This window comes from Heterocephalus glaber, unplaced genomic scaffold (assembly GCF_053883595.1).
Source record: "Heterocephalus glaber isolate CG9 unplaced genomic scaffold, H.glaber_assembly_v1.0 deba00000122, whole genome shotgun sequence".
Classification (NCBI taxonomy): Eukaryota; Metazoa; Chordata; class Mammalia; order Rodentia; family Bathyergidae; genus Heterocephalus; species Heterocephalus glaber.
Window position 1 is genome coordinate 80285667 of NW_028258138.1, and position 17988 is coordinate 80303654.

The 17988-nt window shown below is 46.2% G+C and overlaps 1 protein-coding gene and 1 long non-coding RNA gene across 10 annotated transcripts in view; one reads left to right on the top strand and one right to left on the bottom strand.

Moving 5' to 3' along the window:
* The window catches only part of Nedd4 (NEDD4 E3 ubiquitin protein ligase), a 98546-nt gene that overhangs the window by 71977 nt on the left and 8581 nt on the right, over positions 1-17988 (top strand). For 7 of the 9 annotated variants that reach the window (XM_087217325.1, XM_087217331.1, XM_087217300.1 and 4 more), the window contains 14 exons: positions 2312-2597; positions 4124-4189; positions 6246-6365; positions 8087-8284; positions 9087-9167; positions 9380-9434; positions 9519-9577; positions 10574-10639; positions 13861-14090; positions 15104-15225; positions 15312-15382; positions 16558-16653; positions 16979-17052; positions 17277-17337. In XM_087217325.1, the coding sequence (XP_087073451.1) occupies positions 2312-2597; positions 4124-4189; positions 6246-6365; positions 8087-8284; positions 9087-9167; positions 9380-9434; positions 9519-9577; positions 10574-10639; positions 13861-14090; positions 15104-15225; positions 15312-15382; positions 16558-16653; positions 16979-17052; positions 17277-17337 (1585 nt within the window). Of the gene's footprint in view, positions 1-2311; positions 2598-4123; positions 4190-5032; positions 6198-6245; positions 6366-8086; positions 8285-9086; positions 9168-9379; positions 9435-9518; positions 9578-10573; positions 10640-13860; positions 14091-15103; positions 15226-15311; positions 15383-16557; positions 16654-16978; positions 17053-17276; positions 17338-17988 lie in introns of those variants that run through there. The other 2 variants (XM_087217295.1, XM_021260737.2) reach the window with 2 other exon arrangements.
* LOC110349793 (uncharacterized) lies at positions 785-4701 on the bottom strand. The gene is made up of 2 exons (XR_002396062.2): positions 4166-4701; positions 785-3495 (listed from the first exon to the last, which is right to left on the bottom strand). It is a non-coding gene; the product is annotated as an uncharacterized LOC110349793 (long non-coding RNA).

Sequence of the window (17988 nt, forward strand, 5' to 3'; positions counted from 1 at the left end):
GGGTGTGTGTGTGTGCTGGGGACCGAACCCAAGGTCTTCCCGCTGAGCTACACCCTCAGCCCTTATTTATTTTTCATTTTGATACAGGGCCTTACTAAATTGCTAACTTCCCCAGGCTGGACGTGAACTTGCCAGCCCCCTGCCTCAGCCTCCTGGAGTGCTGCGATGATAGATCTGTGACACCGTGCCAGCAGAAAACCAGGATTTTATAGCCCAGGCCTTGAAAAATGCTATCTCAGCCATATTTTTTTAACCTGACTTGATAGTATTCAGAATCATTTGATTTAATTGACTCAATTTTAATTAATTATTAATTATAAAGCTTAAAATGCTGCATTTTGTCTTTTGAAATTGGCTTAAAAGATCTTGGAAATTTTATAGTTTTTTTTGTTTGTTTTTGGTACTGAGAATCAAACTCAGGTCCTTGCGCTTGTGCAGCAGGCAGCAAAACCACTGAGCTAAATCCCCGGGCCAATTTTATAGTTTTTTATTAAAATATAATAACATGCTATTTCTGCAGTGCCCTATTTTTTTTTTCCAGTACCAGGGATCGAACTCGGGACCTTGCCCTTGCCAGGCTGGTGCAGTGCCACTGAGCTACGTCCCCAGCCCTAGCAGCGCTGTATTTCTAGAATATGAAATACTTGTAAAATAGAAAGGGCCTAGTAATAAAGGCCTCGTGTCTGCACCCGTTTGCAGTCTGGCCTCTGTACACACACCTTCCCTGTGCACAGATCAGACAGAATGGCCTCTGCTGTGCTCTGCTCGTGTCTCTTCGGTGATGTTTTGATTACCATCAGACTGGACGTGCATGTCCCAGATCTCTTTTTATCTTTGTTGTCAACCCTCCACCCCTTCCCCTCTCATGCAGCCTGAGATGGCTGTCTTTAGTCTCTGACTGTTGGATGCATTCTTACAGTTTTCTGAATTTGTCTGTTAACCTCCTAATTTTTGGTTCTGATATTTTGTATCTGATATATCCCAAGAATTTTCAAAGGTATTTCCTGTTCACAAAGCCTTCCAGAGTAAATCAGGGATCTAAGTCTTTCGTGGCAAAGAGGCGTTGATATCTGTATAGTGACTGACTGCAGAAGCAGAGACACTAAAATTCTGCAAAACCACCTGATTGCATCCTCCTTGTTATGGCCAGCTGGCCTGACCAGAACCCTGTTTCTTTTACTATGGCTGATGTCATTTCAGGTAGCAGAACTCAAATATTTAAGCAGAAAAAGCAATCTGAAACATCTGTCAGACTTGTGTTTTAACCAGCCACAGCGCCGTAAGAATCGATCTTCTCGAGTCTGGGGTAGGGGGACGGGCAGCAATACAAGGCACAATTTGGTAGAAAAGTAAGTTTTGATGGTTGTGGTTAATAACATGTACTGAACACTTGAAAAAGCTAGAAGATTCGAATGCTCTCACCACAAAGAAATTATAAATGCATGAGGTAAAGAATATGCTGTGCACTCTGATTTGATTATTAAACAATGTAAATATGTATCAAAACACCACCTAGTGTTTTGTACAATTATCATGGGTCAAGTTTTAAATATAATAATTACATATTGCTGCATAGCTATACCTTGTCTCAAAAATAAAAGAACTGGTTTTATGACTGTCCTGAGCTTAAATGATATTAAATAAGTTGATACTTTTGATATTAGATATTGGAACAGAACTCTTGATCTGAGAATCTGGTTATATTAAATGAAAATAACTGCGTAATACAGTGTAACTTAGAAATAACTGTGGTTTGTACGTTGTACCTTTCCTAAATTCAGGTGAGCCTTTGGTATTATCCTTTCCCACCACAGGCCCATACTTATTTACAAAATCAGGTACTGTTTAGCCCCGATCAGTTTCGCTTTTAGATCCAGAGCCCTTGCCCTGTCTTCCATTCTGTTCCCTATGCCAATGTGGGGAACTCTGCTCCTTTTTAAGACCGATGATAGCAAATACGTTGCCTGATTCATGGAGATGTGTGTGTGGCTTAAGAGCTACTGTAGATTTTACTCTTGTAGTAACATTGTAAAGTAATAATACGGTGACATTCTTAATATTTATGAGCACCTGTATGTGTCAGACATTATCCAAGGTACCGTGATGAACTAAATGTCAGGTGTGTTACACATTTTCACAGAACTTTACTCCCGAAGGTGCTCTGATGATGCCAGCATGCCCACAGTTTCTTGTGTGCTTCTTGAAATAGCCTTTGGCCAGCAACAGTTCTGATGTAATGTGCGTATTTGTTAATGGTTGCCTGTCATTCTGCCCCGAGAAGTGAGTGGTGCTTTGTGTGCTCCCAATGCAGGGACAACCTCACAGATGCCGACAGCAGTGACATTCAGCTCCAGGCACAGCGGGCCTTTACCACCAGGCGGCAGATATCTGAGGAGGTGGAAAGCAGTGGCATCAGGGAGTCCTCCGAGAGCTGGGAGATCATAAGAGAGGCAGAAGCCACAGTGTCCAACAGTCAGGCCTTCCCGCCACCTCCCCGCTCAGGCGCCTTGGACGTTCGGCCTCACCTTGCAGAAGAATTGAATCCCAGGCTCACTGTTCACAGAAATTCAGCCACCAGCCAGCCAGCATCCAGCTCAGTAAGAGGCCCTTGATTATGTTTTGCTTCAGGATTTTATATTACAAATATTATTCTGCTCAACAACTAACTTTTATGTAAAATTTTGTCTTCACTCGGAGGCTTTATAGAGATCATTCTTCAAACGTCCTGGGTAGTGACCTAGAGCAGGGAGTCCCAGTGGTCACTGGCATCAAGCGCCCCCAGCCCGAAGCCCGTGGGAGGCAGGAGCACACAGTCTTGGTAGTACATTAGAAACACGCACAGGGCCTGGGCACACGAGGGCTTTGGAGGAGGGCTTGGGACACAGGACAGTGTGGGCCTGGCGTGTTGACCAGGGGCAGTGGGCTCTGTAATTGTGGACTCCAGATCTTACTGGAGCAAGGCCGAGGCAAAGGTTAGCAGGGAGGAGCACCACGCACTGCCAGGGTAGGGAGGTATGTGGTTTTTGTAGTATGCACATTTGTCTGTGTTCAGACAAGATTATGGAGTTACCTTTTTTTCCTTCTACTACTGGGGATCAAACCCAGGGCCTTTGCACTGAGCCACACCCCCAGCCCTTTTTATTATTGTATTTTGAGACAGGGTCTCCCTAAGTTGCTGAAGTGGCCAGACTGGGCTCAGACTTGCAGTCCTCCTGCCTCAGTCTCCCGGACTGCAGGGATTGTAGGTGTGCACTGCTCGCGAATTCCAGGCTGGCTCCTGGACGTCAGGAGCTGCTTTTCTTCCTCAGTACTTAGGAGGCTCTAACTCCATATCACAAACGTCACTCACACTCATGTATGAAGGGGAGCCGCATGCTTTAATGGAGCGAGGAGATTGGTAACATTCTCACTCTGGTGCCGCTGTGGGAGTTGCTGTCCATAGTCCAGCCTAGGCTGCAAGATCCTCATGCATGGGACTGTTTCAGGAACGGACTCCTGAAATCACCAGAAATAGTCCTCAGACTTCTCCTCGTGTAGTGGAGCTTTACCTCGTCCAGTGCAGTGTCCTGCTGTGGTGGACTTCAGATTGTTTAGTTCCCTGCTACCAGACAATGCCTCCCTGGATATTCTGAATTAATTTATATGTGTATTATAAATTTGGATGTCATTTAATAGCAAAAGTAAGATATTTCAGTGGTAACGGCAGTCTGTATAAAGGCAAAGGGAAAGAAAGCATATGGGAGTTCCAGGAAGTCAGCCATACAGCAGACGGAAGTCACTGAGGTTGGGAAGCATTGTGTCCTAGGGTTCGGGGACCTGGAGTCACCAGAGAGCAAGGCCCTGGCCTAGGCTGTGGACTGCTGTCTGGCCAAGCTCTCAGTGTAGGCAGAAGGGAGTAAGACTTACGCAGAAAAACCCAATAGGACATTGCTGTCATAATCATTAAGATGACAAAACCCTGAAATTAAAAAGAAAAGAAAAGCCTAACTTGAAGGAAAATGTGTTTGAGAGAGCAGTGAAGTTGGAGGTGGGTCCTGGGGTGTGGGGACTGGAGTGGGGCCTCCAGCCGACCCGCAGCATGCACTGCCTAAAGCTAAGAAGGCGCTGCTGTTCTGTCTCTAAGAATCATTCCAGCAGAAGAGGCAGCTTGCAAGCCTGTACTTACGAAGAACAGCCAGCGCTTCCTGTGGTGAGTTTCGTCCTCTTCGCTGGGCCATCAGGAAGACAGAAACCCAGGACCTTTTTATTTGTTGCTTCACGGGAACCCTGAGCATGACGGTCCGACTGCACAGATGGGCTTCCAGGGCTGGGTGGGGCTGAGAGGCAGGAGGCGGAGCCTTGTGCAGGGTCTGAGGTGGGCGTTGGGCTGGGGAGGGGACCGAGATGGGGCGGAGCCTGCCTGAGTGGCCATGCGGGCACAGCAGCTTGGGTTCTGGTGCCCGGCGCCCCTTGGCCACTGGCCTGACTGTGAAGGGCCGTCCACACCAGACGCAAAGCACCTCTGCCTGTCTCCGAGGTTCCCGGCCTGTTCTCCTGTCCTGGGCCGTAGGCGGTCGGCCTTGTGTTCCCCCTCCTCCCCTCCCTGCCCTGAGCCCCACACACCCAGCGCTCTTGCCTTTCTGTGGACCTCGCTTGTCCTGCAGCAACGCCGAAACCTTGCCCCTGGCTTCTCAGCCCGCCCTGTCCGTGTCCCCAGCCCCACCCTTCCTGGGCTCTTCCTTCCCGGCAGGCCCCAGTCCTGCGCCTCTCTGGCCCTGTGCACGCCCCTCCTCCCCCTCCGGCCGGCCCATGGCAGTGCTGAGTGGCAGCCCGTGTATTGGTCTTGGAAAGTGGAATTTTTGCTTTCATGCAAGCTGCGGCACCGGAACGCAGGAGTTGCGAGTCCTTGGCTGTCTAAACAGTCAGCCCCGTGGTACCGAGAGCACTGCAGGCCCCGTGCTGAGGGACAGGACACCGCTTCAGGCCCCCGGGCCCTGCACCTGAGCCTCGCCGTGGTCCCTGTCTGCCCTGCATCTCCCCTCTCTCCACACAGGGAAAACAGTCTCATTGGCGACCTTCAACAAGCGCAGCTCTGAGCTCACCAGACGCGCAAGAGAATCTAGAAGTGATTTCTATTTCATGTACCAGAAAAGCTGTTCCCATTCCTTTTCTCAGTACACTTACTGGATTTTTGTTTTGTTGTTCAGCTTTCTTGACTATACCTTAAAATTCGCCCCTTCTAAGGTGTGATGAATGCGTTTCTGTGAGTTCGCACAGCTGAGCAGACGTCACTGCTGTCCCATTTCAGAGCCCTCCAGCCTCTGTCCCCTGCCCACCCCCAGGCCCATGGACCCTCTGCTCTGGGTGGCGACAGCTTTGCCTCTTCTAGACTCATGGAGGGAGTTGCGTGTGTCGTGTGTGTGGTGTGTCCGGCGTCGCTATAGCACACTGTCTCCCATATCAGTAGCTCTTGGGATGCACCGCGCAGCTCTGACCACCTCAGCTGCGTGTGCACCGCTGACAGACTTGTTAAGCTGCACGTAAGGCCCGGAAACTGTCAGGGGACTGGTGCTACTGGTCTTTATGTGGTGAGCCAAGCCATGCCTGGGAGAGAATGGATCTGGTTCACAATGACAAAAAGAAGCCAGGCCCTAGGACTATTTAAAGTAAACCTGGAAATAAGCAGACTCTGCTGTTCACTTGTAACAAACCGCAGTGAACAGCTGCCCCGCCCTTAGAGAGCCATGCAGTAACCACTGGACCTGATGCAACACCTGTGGACGTGCCCTTGTTCTGTCTCGCTGCCGCTTCTTCGGCTGCAGGTTACTCAGCAGTGCTGTCATGAACCTGGGCACAGGGCTACACAACATGATCCGTGCTGAGCGCAATGTGAGGCTGCAAGGGTTGGCGGGCTTTGTTGGCCTTTTATCTCGTTCATCATTATAGTTTGCTCTGGTTTTTTCCCAAGTGAAGTATTGTTCTCTGTATTTTGCATAATTATGACTCACTTTACTAAATTAAAAATGTACCTTTTGGGACTGGGGATTTGACTCAGTGGTTCCACCATCTGCTTCCCAAGCGCAAGGTCCCGAGTTCGATCCCCAGTACCAAAAAAATAAAAAATAAAATGTACCTTTTACCCATTTTCTCTTGTAATAAATGGTTTTAGTTGAAAATAAATAAAATATGGTTCATTTCAAAGAGCTAGCAGCAAAGAAGGAATGTGGTCCTCTTAATTACTTATTCTGTGCTCTTCCACACTTCAGCTTTTGCCTACTTCATCTGGATTGCCACCAGGTTGGGAAGAAAAACAAGACAAAAGAGGAAGATCATATTATGTAGATCACAATTCCCAAACTATGACCTGGACAAAGCCCCCCGTGCAGGTACCCTGCAGTTGATTCTCCTGTTTCCTCATAGGATTTAGCTTTCACACTCCTGTGCGAGCCATTCTGGCCCCTCGCAGTGGCCCTGGACACCTCGAGCATCCTCTACTTATTTTTTCACATGGATGCTGTTTACTCTTTCCTGCATTTCTTATCACATGAGTTACCGCTTGTTATTGTGTAAAACAAGTCCAAGTGGAGGACAGGAGGACAGAGTGCACAACCTGGTCTGTTGGATGGACTGTGTAACTTGAGTAAAGATCATTATTTTGCTGTAAGATAATCTTGGTGATTAGTGTCTACTAGAGTGATTCACAATCATAGCACTTTATCCCTGGACACAGTGGATGCCTTTTGTAGTACTTCCTGTGTTTTATAAAATCCTTGTTTTATCTTATCACTGTTTCTCTTATTGAGAAAATTTTTTAACACTGAAAATGCAGAGAAAAATGTAACAAATCTTCATATTTTCAACATCCAGAAGATACCACCACTAACAGGTTACCACATTCATTTCCAGAGGTTTTATTTTTTAAAAAACAGTCTTATGGGGCCAGGGATTTAGCTCATGGTTTCTCTGCCTGCTGCACAAGCGCAATGACCCAAGTTCGATCCCCGGTACCAAAAAAAAAAACACCAGTCTTACGGATGGGCTGAATTTTAACCTCTCAGCCAAGCTAGTGGTTCCATCCCAGAGGGAGCCACCATTCATGGTTTGTTATGTGTCCTTTGTTATGTGTCCTTCCAGTCTATTTTCTATCTGTACAGAGAGGATAAAGCAATACACAAACTGCTTATGACTGTGTATTTCAAATAGTTTGTTATATGTCCTTCCAGTCTATTTTCTGTCTTTACACAAAGAGCAAAACAGTACACAAACTGCTTAGGACTGTGTTTCAAGTTTTACAGATGTTGTGCTACGTAAGTCTAAATCTTTTGCGCAACATTGCTCTGTCTATACTAAGATGCAGTTTATTTCTTTTAACTACCAATAATCTATCATATGACTATATTACATTCCAAGGGCCGGGGATTTAACTCAGTGGTTCCTCTGCCTGCCTCGCAAGCACAGGGACCTGAGTTCAATCCCCAGTACCAAAAAAAGAAATTCCAGTTATCCCCTTTTTTTATACTGGGGACTGAACTCAGAGCCTTCATGCTGAGCTTCATCCCTAGCCCTTCATTTTTTAATTTTGAGACAGGGTCTCACTAAGTCACCAGATTGCCAGAGCTGGGCTTAAACTTGGGACCCTCCTTCAGCCTTCCAGAGTGCTGGGGTCACAGGTGTGCACCACCACAACCAGCTCCCAGTGTCCTTTTCCATGGTGGATATTTGCCATTAATTTTGTCTCCCCAACCTCTGAGCCTGCTTCCCCACCCTGAGTCTTGGGGAGCCCCACCACCACCAGCTGAGACTGGGTACCTCACTCGGTCTGATACAGCCACAACAGACTGGTGGCTTAACTGCCATCTCACTGCTGGAGAAGTAGCTGGGAAATCACACATTATTACAAAAACAAAGTTTGACAAAATTCTTTGTTGGAAAAATTGAGAAAAATGCTATAAAGCTGAGGAAAAGATAATAGCATCATCACTGTGTGTGGGCCTCAGATGCTTAGGCCCTGCTCACACGTGTGTATGGCTTGGAGGTTAAGCTTTCTTATTAAACGTGGCTGTTTGTGATGCTGTGGAATTCCCAATGTGCTTTCATTACCGTGCAGGTCGCTGTGGAAGCCAGCCTGACAGCCTCTGGCCAGGGCTCCTCTGCCAGCCTGCGGCCCCCTGAGAGTGATACAGCCTCACCGCTGACCCAGCCAGCCAGGGTCCATCAGGGACCCCTTCCCCAAGGCTGGGAAGTCCGGCACACGCCGAATGGGAGGCCTTTCTATATCGACCACAACACCAAAAGCACCACCTGGGTAACGAATACTCTGCAGCTTGATACCTAACCGCAGCGTCTCTCTGAGAGCTCACTGTCATCCTTCAGTGTGTGTCACTTGACCGGCCTTATAACATTCGCTGAAAAATGATGTGCTGCTCCCAGTAATGTTACTGCTGCTCCAAATCCGCTTACTCCTCTTGTTAATATTGTGTTGGAGGCATCCATGCTTATGTCTGCTCACTCTAAATGTTTAGGAAAACATTTAGTAATAATTCTTTACCTTTATATGAGGCTTTATCATCCCAAAGCACTTTTGAATCCAAATCTCATTTACCACCAAAAAGACTGCAAATCTCAGTAGGACAAGTATTTTTAAGGTGATTCTTGAAATTGTCTGATAATTCAGTGAGGAAAAATATCTAAATTAAGTTTAATAACCTTTTTTAAGGCTTGCTTTCCTATCCTTCAGAAATATTGAAAAATGAACATAGGAACAGTTAGGAGGCAAAAAGCACATTTGGGGTGTAGAAATCACACGTGGCTCCCCCCACCCCAGTTCGTAGGCAGGGGAAAGTCGTGCGGTGGCACAGTGCCCAGTGCCAGGCGAAAGCTCTGGGTAGTGAAAGGTGCCGCAAAGTGGAGCCGTTCACCAGTGTAGTGAAAGCGAGAGCTGCAGAAGGAGAAACTGTCATGTCATAGGGTAAGGAAATGAAGCATGAATAGGCTTTATAAGAGAATATTCTAAATACCCAATGATATTGCAGAACATTGTAACACATTGACTTTCACTATTCTAAAATGTGTGTATATTGTTTTATTTACTTGTTCAACCCAAAAAGGAAGATCCAAGATTGAAAATTCCACCTCATCTCCGAGGAAAGGCACCGCTTGAGTCTTCCAGCGATCTGAGGCCCTTGCCTGTAAGTTCACGGAATTGTCCCCTATCTAACCTGCCTGTCTCAAGCAGTTTGTGTTTTTAATGTAGTACTCTGACAGCGATAAAATCATAAAATACTGATGCCTCCTACTAAAAATGGAATGTGCAACCAAATTACCCACATAATCAAATGTTATTTTTTACCCATGCATCAAAACCCTGTTCTGAAATGCCTGAATACATTTTTAATTATAGCCAGGATGGGAAGAGAGAACTCACACAGATGGAAGAATCTTCTACATCAATCACAGTAGGTGCAGTATGACTTTCATGACATTGTTTTATAGTACTGAATTTTGTAGGTGAGAAGGAACTTCTTTTGCCTTCCTTTCAGATATAAAAAGAACACAATGGGAGGATCCTCGGCTGCAGAGTGTGGCAGTAACTGGACCAGTGAGTCTCTGGGAGGGCAGGGTCAAGGGCGTGACCCACAGGCCCGAGGGGTACAGCTGCACCACCCCTGTGCCACAACTTAATGATGTGGGAAGACTGAAGTCATGGCCCCAACCCTGCCACAGGCAAATGCGTGGGCGTGGGCTCAGGCTGAGATGGTGTGCGGCAGGTTGGACTTGCGAGCAGAGCGGAGCCCAAGGGAGCAGGATGGGGTGGGGATGGGTGCAGCCCATGTCTCCAGCCGTTTCCTGGAAGTCGATGTAGATGTCCACTACGTAAGACGTGCCCAGACTTCAGTAAAAACATTACCACCAGATTGGCATCTGTCAATGGCAGAAAAATTATTATTCTCTCTTATTTAGCTACTTTTTCCATTTTTGTTCAGATTTTGTTTTCTAACTCACAAAAATAAGTAAAACTGAACATACAGGGGTTTTTTAATTACTGTCTAGTATTTCAGTATGTAGTATTTTTTAAATAATGGATAAAAAAGCCAACTCTTGGGAATTCAAGGAAAAAGAAAATTTTTCAAATTGTTTCTTTAATGGAGAAATCACTTTGAAAGTCTTAGAAATGGAAAATTTTGTTTCTAATATTTCTCTACTTGGAATAAATCTCTTGTTTTCAGTAATGTTGTGTGATGAAAATTACATCCATAAAAAATTACAGCCATAGAAATTGCTGGGTAAAATTTTATCTTAAATAGAGAAATGAAATTGTTTCATTTGTATTTGTTTTCCTTAGAGTGAAACTTTAATTTCCATATACTCTCTTTTCTTGTCTTTAACTTGATGTTCATAAAATACCCAGAGGGAGCCAGGGATTTAGCTCAGTGGTTCCACCGCCTGCCCTGCAAGTGCAAGGGCCCGAGTTCGATCCCTGGTACCAAAAAATAAATAAAATAAAATAAAATACCCAGAGGGAAACTTGTAAAGTTGTTCCAGAATTTAAAAAAACTAAACCTTTTTTTTTTCCCAAAAAAAATTTCCACTAAAGGCAGTGCCCTACTCCAGGGATTACAAAAGAAAGTATGAGTTCTTCCGGAGGAAGTTGAAGAAGCAGGTTAGTGGTGTTTATCTTAAATACTGGGAAATGCATTTTTCAAAGTGCTAGGGAATTTGTTCTGTGTTTGAAACGACTCTGAGTGAATGGTTTCTCTTAGGGAAAGTGTGTTTATTTTTCAAATAACTTAACATATCATTAGGAACCATAATTATTTTATGTCTGTTTTTATTTTTCAAGATATTTTAATACAGAAAATTCCAAGTGAAGGTGTGTGTAAGCCTCGTGTTCTCACAGGTGTGTGGCCCGGGTCTGTGGGGTCTGCGGTGATGTCTTCCTTGTCTCGCACCTGTTGGAGAGCTAGCTCTCTGGACCCTTGGCCACTTCTGTTTCCCACAGTGGACATTCACTCTTACAGCTCCAAATACAGTGTGCTCTGCGTGGTGCACGTGAGAACACCCTGTGAGGGACTGCCGCTGTCTTTCCTGTCTCCTCGTGCTCCTCGGGTGCATCCTTCGTGCTTTCCGGTCACCCCAGGCTGAGTGTCCAGAACCCCACCCCTGCCCTGCCCTGCCCATCCAGCAGTCCTTATTAGCCCCTCCTCTCCCCTTTCCTTGCAGTTTAGCCACACTTCCACAAGGTGGCGATATCGGGCCACGCTTTCTGGGGTTTTAAACTGGACCACAGCTTTTCCAAACGTTCAAGATGGTGGGTCGGCCACCTCAGGTATAGGGCTTCATCTAGAAGTTCAACAAAGGTGGAATATGATTGTTTGTTGGTGCAATTATTTTATGCCCTAGAAAAATCCTTAAATAACAGCAACCTGTTAAACTCTTCTTAAAGAATACCCTTGTGTCTAAATTACTGAAATTTGCCTCTGAATTCCAGGCTTTGGGATCTTAAATCTTTGCTAATGCGCTTTTCTGGAAAGTGTTTTTATTCTTACTGAGAATAGGCTGGTGGGAGAGAAGGCCCAGTGCCTGTGTTTGTCACTGAGACCTTGTAAACATGTTAAATATCTATTCGTGTCTTCCAGCCAGCAGAGATGAGGGACAAGATGTTAGTTAACAGGCCTCCAACTGTAACAGTTCTAATGAAAGCAATGCTTTTTGATCTCTCACCGAGTTCCAAACATTCTTCCCAGTAGGTTTCAAATATTGTGGATTTGTTCTCAACATGCTGTGAGGAAGGGACTGTTACTACATTTTATAGGAGAGGAAACTGAGGCATGGGGAGGTCAGGTAATATGACCAGTCTCACATCTACTAGGAGGACAGGCCGGGTGCAGACTACGTGGTCCAGCCCCAGAGGCCGCAGTCCTGGCAACAGGATGTGTCATGTTGGCAGTTAGGAGAGAGGCTTTGTGTGGAGATTGTCCGGACTTCATCGAGGTGTATGAGGGATGACCATCGGAAGGAAAGTCTGGGATGTGGAATTTTCCGAGAGAGGCTGAGGCACCCGGGGAGAATCTGGGAATCCAAATCCGCAGGTTAATAAAAAGCCTCAAGCAGGATTTAAAAATTAAAGTCCACATCTAGAACCCTTGCAGCAAAAGAACAGAACACCTGAACCGATTTAAAAAATACAATGAGCAGTGCTTGATAGCCTTGAGCTGTCTTAACCTTCCTTTGTCTTTGTCCCCAGCGTCTCAGTGGTTAGGGTGGTGATGACGAATAGTCCTCGAGCACATTCTGAGCCAGACACTATGTGAGCATTGCAAATGTGCTGTGCCATAAGTCCTGAAGCAACTCTAGGGGATAGGTGGTGTTGCTTTCCCTGTTTGCAGAGGAAGGAATCAAGCTTTAGAGAAGGTATCCACCACATCCAGCCACTCACCTGGCGAGTGGAGTTGGGATTTGAGCTCAGGCCTGCCCCTTCTCATGCTCCAGGTCTCAGTGCTGTCTCTGCCTGGCACCATCACCCTCTCAGGCCTGTCTGTTTTCTCTTGCTTGGGCTCCATCAGGGTCTTCCCTGAGCCACCTTTTGTACCCAACCTGGGCATCAGCTCCTGAACAGCCTCGAAGCTCCTGTACTCAGAAAACTTCTTCACCTGCTCACACCATCTGCTCCCAGCCCCAGAAGAGTCTGCCAGCTCCCTGCGCTGTGGCTTCCGCCCCCGCACTGTGCTGTCCCTGGAGCTGTGGAAGTCCCTTCCTTGGCCCTCCCGGCCTTCCTCTCTTAGCCTCCTAGGTGACCCGTTTGCAGTTAACCCCCGCCTCTCCTGTGCCCAGGAACGTCTCTTCGGGTTGCAGGAGGAACAGCATTTACACTTGTTCCTCTCTCCACAGCCTCACCTCCTGCCCTCCGTTCCCTGGCCACACAGTGGTACCACCCAGCTTGGGCCTGGCCATGCCAGCTGCGTGGGGCCGGTCTAAACCAACCACTTTTCTCCAGTCGTGCTGTTACCTAAGTTGCACAAGAGGAGGGGAAGCCACTTGTATTATGTTTACATTGCTGACATAAACTACTTAGACTAATGTATTTCTAGAGGACTATTTCCCTAAATATACTGAGAGTTTCTTTCACCTTTTTCCTTAGCTAACCTTTTCTTTTTTTCGTACCGGGGATCGAACTCGGGTCCTTGCGCTTGCACAGCAGGCAGCGAAACCACTGAACTAAATCCCCGCCCACCTTTTGTTTCCTAGAGTGACAGAATGTCCTTAGCCTGTGTTCTCCTAAAGATTTCTTCTTGAACATTGTGCATGAAGCACTCAGGAATAAAATACCCAGGCATTGTAATAAAATTTACACTGAGATCTGCCCAAGCATGGTTCCGTACATTTGACATACATCACAGGACCAAGGCACTCTGGCAGATGCTGTAGCTTGTTGCCAAAGGGCAGACTGGGGAGCCAAGGCCATAACTCCCGTTCGCCTCAGTTTCTTCACCTGTGAGGTGGACTTGGGGACAGTGGCAGCTTCTTTGCTGGGGTGAAGAGTGAGGGAGTTGACCATGGAAATGCAGTGACAGTGCCTAGCACAGCCTGCTCTTGCTGGGGAAGGAGGAGCCCAAGGAAAGCCTGCTGGTGACCAGAGCCTCGCAGAGTGGCTCCCGGGGACCTGTCATGGCAAGTGCTCACCGCCAGCAGCTTTTCCCGACACACAAGTGGGAAGTCTGCATCTGCGAGCCATCGGACACCAGGCCACAAGGGGCGTCAGGATGGCATGCTGTCCTGGCTCCCTGGGCAGTCCGGGCTGCAGAGTATGGACATCTGAGGGAGACGGACTTGTCACTGGTCGAGTTAATTTTAACCAGAAGCCTCTCTTGTCTGGCTTTTCAGAATGACATTCCAAACAAATTTGAAATGAAACTTCGCCGAGCAACTGTGCTGGAGGACTCTTACCGGAGGGTCATGGGCGCTAAGAGGGCCGACTGCCTCAAAGCCCGGCTCTGGATTGAGTTCGACGGCGAGAAAGGATTGGATTACGGAGGGGTTGCCCGGGAGTGGTTCTTCCTACTCTCCAAGGAAATGTTTAACCCTTATTACGGGTTGTTTGAATATTCTGCTACGTAAGTACTTGGTGAAGGATTAATTAAGGGGGGGGTCTCACTGTGTTGCTGAGGCTGGCCTTGAACTCCTGGACTCAGCAACCATCCAGCCTCAGCCGCCCTAGGAGGCGGGAGTAAGGCATGTGCTCCTGTGCCAGGCATAGAGATCTTTCAATGCCTTTGTGCACAGGAGAAAGAAATTGCTCTTCTGCAAGTAACACGAGAGTTGCTTGATGCACAGGCAATGTGCTGCAGCGCAGCAGCAGGAGGGGTGAGAACGAAGTCACAGACCCTCAAGGCTGTGGTACAGCACATGCAACGTAGGATGGACCGTCCCGACTGCTTTGGCCTGTGGTTCGCTGGCTTTTAAGTCTGCTCACACTGCTGGTAACAGCACCACCCTCCATCTCCAGAACTTCTTCATCTTCCTGAAAATCCCTCTGTGCCCACTAAGCCTTGGGCCGACTCCTGGCACCACCACCTGCTTCTCCCACGTGACTTGGCGCCCTGGGTCTGCACTAAGTGTGCTGTGCCGTCGTCAGCCTCCGTGCCTGCGCATTTCAGTCCGAGTGGCACTCTCAGGTCCACCTGTGATGCGAGAGAGCAGGACTTCGCTGCATCCCTCTGCGCACCATAGTTCATTTATCCACTCAGCTGTCTGTGGACACTTGGGCTATCGTCACCTTTTGGCAGAATTGTGTTTCAGTGCTGGGATCAAATCCCAGCCTGGAGCTTGCTAGGCAGATGCTCTACCGTGGAGCAACACCCCTAGCCCAAAAGTATGGTTTTTTTAAAACTATTAAACCCAACGGTCACATGTGGTTCTAGTAGAGAGAGGTAAATAACTCTAAAAAGAGAGAGAAAATGCATCATTATTTGTAGTATTAAATTTTTCTCTGAAATATGAAGAGTATTTAAACATGCTTGTCTTGCTGAGGGTTTAGTTCAGTGTGCCGCGCCTGCCTGGCAAGTCCAAGGTCCTGCGTTCGATCCCCGGTACTGAAAAAAACCAAAAAACATGCCTGTCTTCACAGGGATAATTACACCCTACAGATAAATGCCAACTCCGGCTTATGTAATGAAGACCACCTCTCCTACTTCAAGTTTATCGGCCGGGTAGCAGGGATGGCAGTTTATCATGGCAAACTGTTGGATGGTTCGTGTTAAGTATAAAACTTCTTTGAATTATAATTGTTTTCTTTAACTTTGCAAGCATTTTAAATATCTTTCATTTCTTGCAAGGTTTTTTCATTCGCCCGTTTTACAAGATGATGCTACACAAGCCAATAACGCTCCATGACATGGAGTCCGTGGTATGTCTCGCTTGGGCGTGGATGAGTGTGGTCCAACAGGTGACTGGACATGTTGAGGAAGTACCTTGTAATGACATAGAAATTAATAAATTGTAAAGTCTCAAAAAACAAATGAACATCTTCTCCAACATTTTATTATGAAAATTCCTAACATATGATAAAGTTGAAAGAATTTATCCGCCATCCACAGTTGGCTTTTTTTCTGCTTCTACTTCATCTTATGCCTGCATCTGTCAGTGCATCAAGTCTGTGCATTGCAGTGTAAGTTGCAGATACCACACCCTTCCCAGGGTGCTTCACTGCCGCAGCTGCAGATCTCTTGCATCCATATTCAGGTTTTGTGATCTTTTATGATATATGGCGAGTTTTAAACAGTGGCCTAAAGGTAGGGTGAGGCTGTGCAAAGGAGATGCCCAAGAGCCAAACTCTGGAGCCTCAGAGCCTCGGGTTGTCCTGCTGAGTCGCACCCGGCTGGGTGCTGGGGTCCTGAGACGCCTTCCCAGTAACACGTGTGTTTCACTCTTTTCTTCTACACATCGTGACTGCAGACAGGGTGGCTCTTCATAAGTCGTGGGATCACACTTATTGGAGTGGGTTAATTGAGCTTTCACATTTAGTTGTGATTTTTCTTTAGCTTGGGCCTCCTATAGCCTTTCACACAGCCTCAGGTCACCTGAGAGCAGTTCCAGTGTTCCAGGGTATCCACAAGTATTGGAAGGGTTTTGCAAACTGCTTTATTTAACCCTTTAAGGCTCTGCTTCCACATAAAGATAGATTTCTAAACTTTTTTGTGGTACTAGGGATTGAACCCTGGGCCTTCTCACTAAGCCACACCCCCTGCCCATTTTATTTTTTCATTTTGAGACAGGGTCTTAATTGCTAAATTGCCCCCACTGAGTACGAACTTGTAATCCTCCTGCCTCAGCTTCCCAGAGTGCTGGGCTCACAGGCCTGTGCCACCATGCCTGGTTTCTACACGTTTAAGTAGGCACCACTTTCTCCCACACTTACTGTTGTCCATTCCCTTCTGTAGTGTGTGTGTGTGTGTGTGTGTGTGTGAGAGAGAGAGAGAGAGAGAAAGATGTCCAGCTATCCCTTTCACCTTTCCCCAATTTTTTCCAAGCTCAGGTGTCTTTATATGTACAAATTTTTAAAATGCAATTTTTTTCATCTAGGATAGTGAGTATTATAATTCATTGAGATGGATTCTTGAAAATGACCCAACAGAATTGGACCTCAGGTTTATCATAGATGAAGAACTTTTTGGACAGGTTTGTGAATTTTACTCAATGAAAATGATGTATAATTTGTGAAGCAAATCTAACTTAGGTTTTGACATTAATACACACACTCAATACATTGCTCTGTTTTCACATTTATTTTTCAGTAACAAAAGCTATCTCTCAGCAAGAATTTGTGCTTTCTTTGACCTTTGACTCATTCCATATTCGATAAAACTAATATTTTAAATTTTCTTACCGTTTAGCTTTTGAATGGATTTAATTTAAAACACTGGGGTTCTGGTATAACCATAATATGTATACTTTTTATTTCTCTTGCCAAGATAATACAACAAGGTATCTTGTTTAATTTTAGACACACCAACATGAGCTGAAAAACGGTGGCTCAGAAATCATTGTCACCAATAAGAACAAAAAGGAATATATTTAGTAAGTATTTTGTCAGTGCACTAGGAGCACTTTGTGCTTTATTTATGAGCATTTTTTTTACTCTCTTCCCCAGTCCAGAATTGTAGTGCTCTTGTCTCTTCTTTGGGTTACCTCTTGTCACTCAGCTTTTGCTGTGGGCTTAGCTAGTCTTCATTTTCTGTTTCTAATGGGCATAAATAAAATTTTTCTTGGTTCATATGAAAAATAATTGCTTTTCTTTTTAGCCTTGTAATACAATGGAGATTTGTCAACAGAATCCAGAAGCAGATGGCTGCTTTTAAGGAGGTATTTGTTATCTTTTGTCTGCCCTTTTTAATCTCCATTCTAAGTGGAAGTCTCAAATATATATCACCTGGTTTCTCTGACATGAGAACCCCCAAATTAAAGAGCAAAATAAAAGATAATAGGAAGTAGGGAGACCTTTTTCAAATGAAAGTGGGGAGGAAGGGGAGGAAAAGGGGAGGGGAAATTGAAGGAAAAAATGGAAATAGAGCTTTTGCAAATGGGAAGGGGACCAGAAGTTGGAGGGCATAGGGAGGGAGGGAAAGGAAGGGGTGAGAAAATGATGAAGATGTGCTCTGTCCGTGTGCCACCTCCCCGGGAGGAATGCAATCATTGCTACTGCAAACGTGAACTAGTAAAAGCGAAAGCTCACTGATGGGCAAAAAGAAAGCTAGGCTTCACTGCATCTGAGAAAAATAAGTTCATGGCCTTGTAAAACTGTTGTTTATAATGTTACAAAATATTCCACAAGTGGATGTTTGCTACTGAAGTACAAGTGCGCAAGGGCCTCGAAGTAGATCCTGACTGTGCTTGGCTGCCTCCCAGCCCCACCTCTTGCCTGCTGCAGCCTCGGGAGGATGGGACAAGGATGCTGTCGAGCTGTGTGTGGGTTTGTGCTGCACTTTCTTCCCTCGTCAAGTCGTTATTGGGACC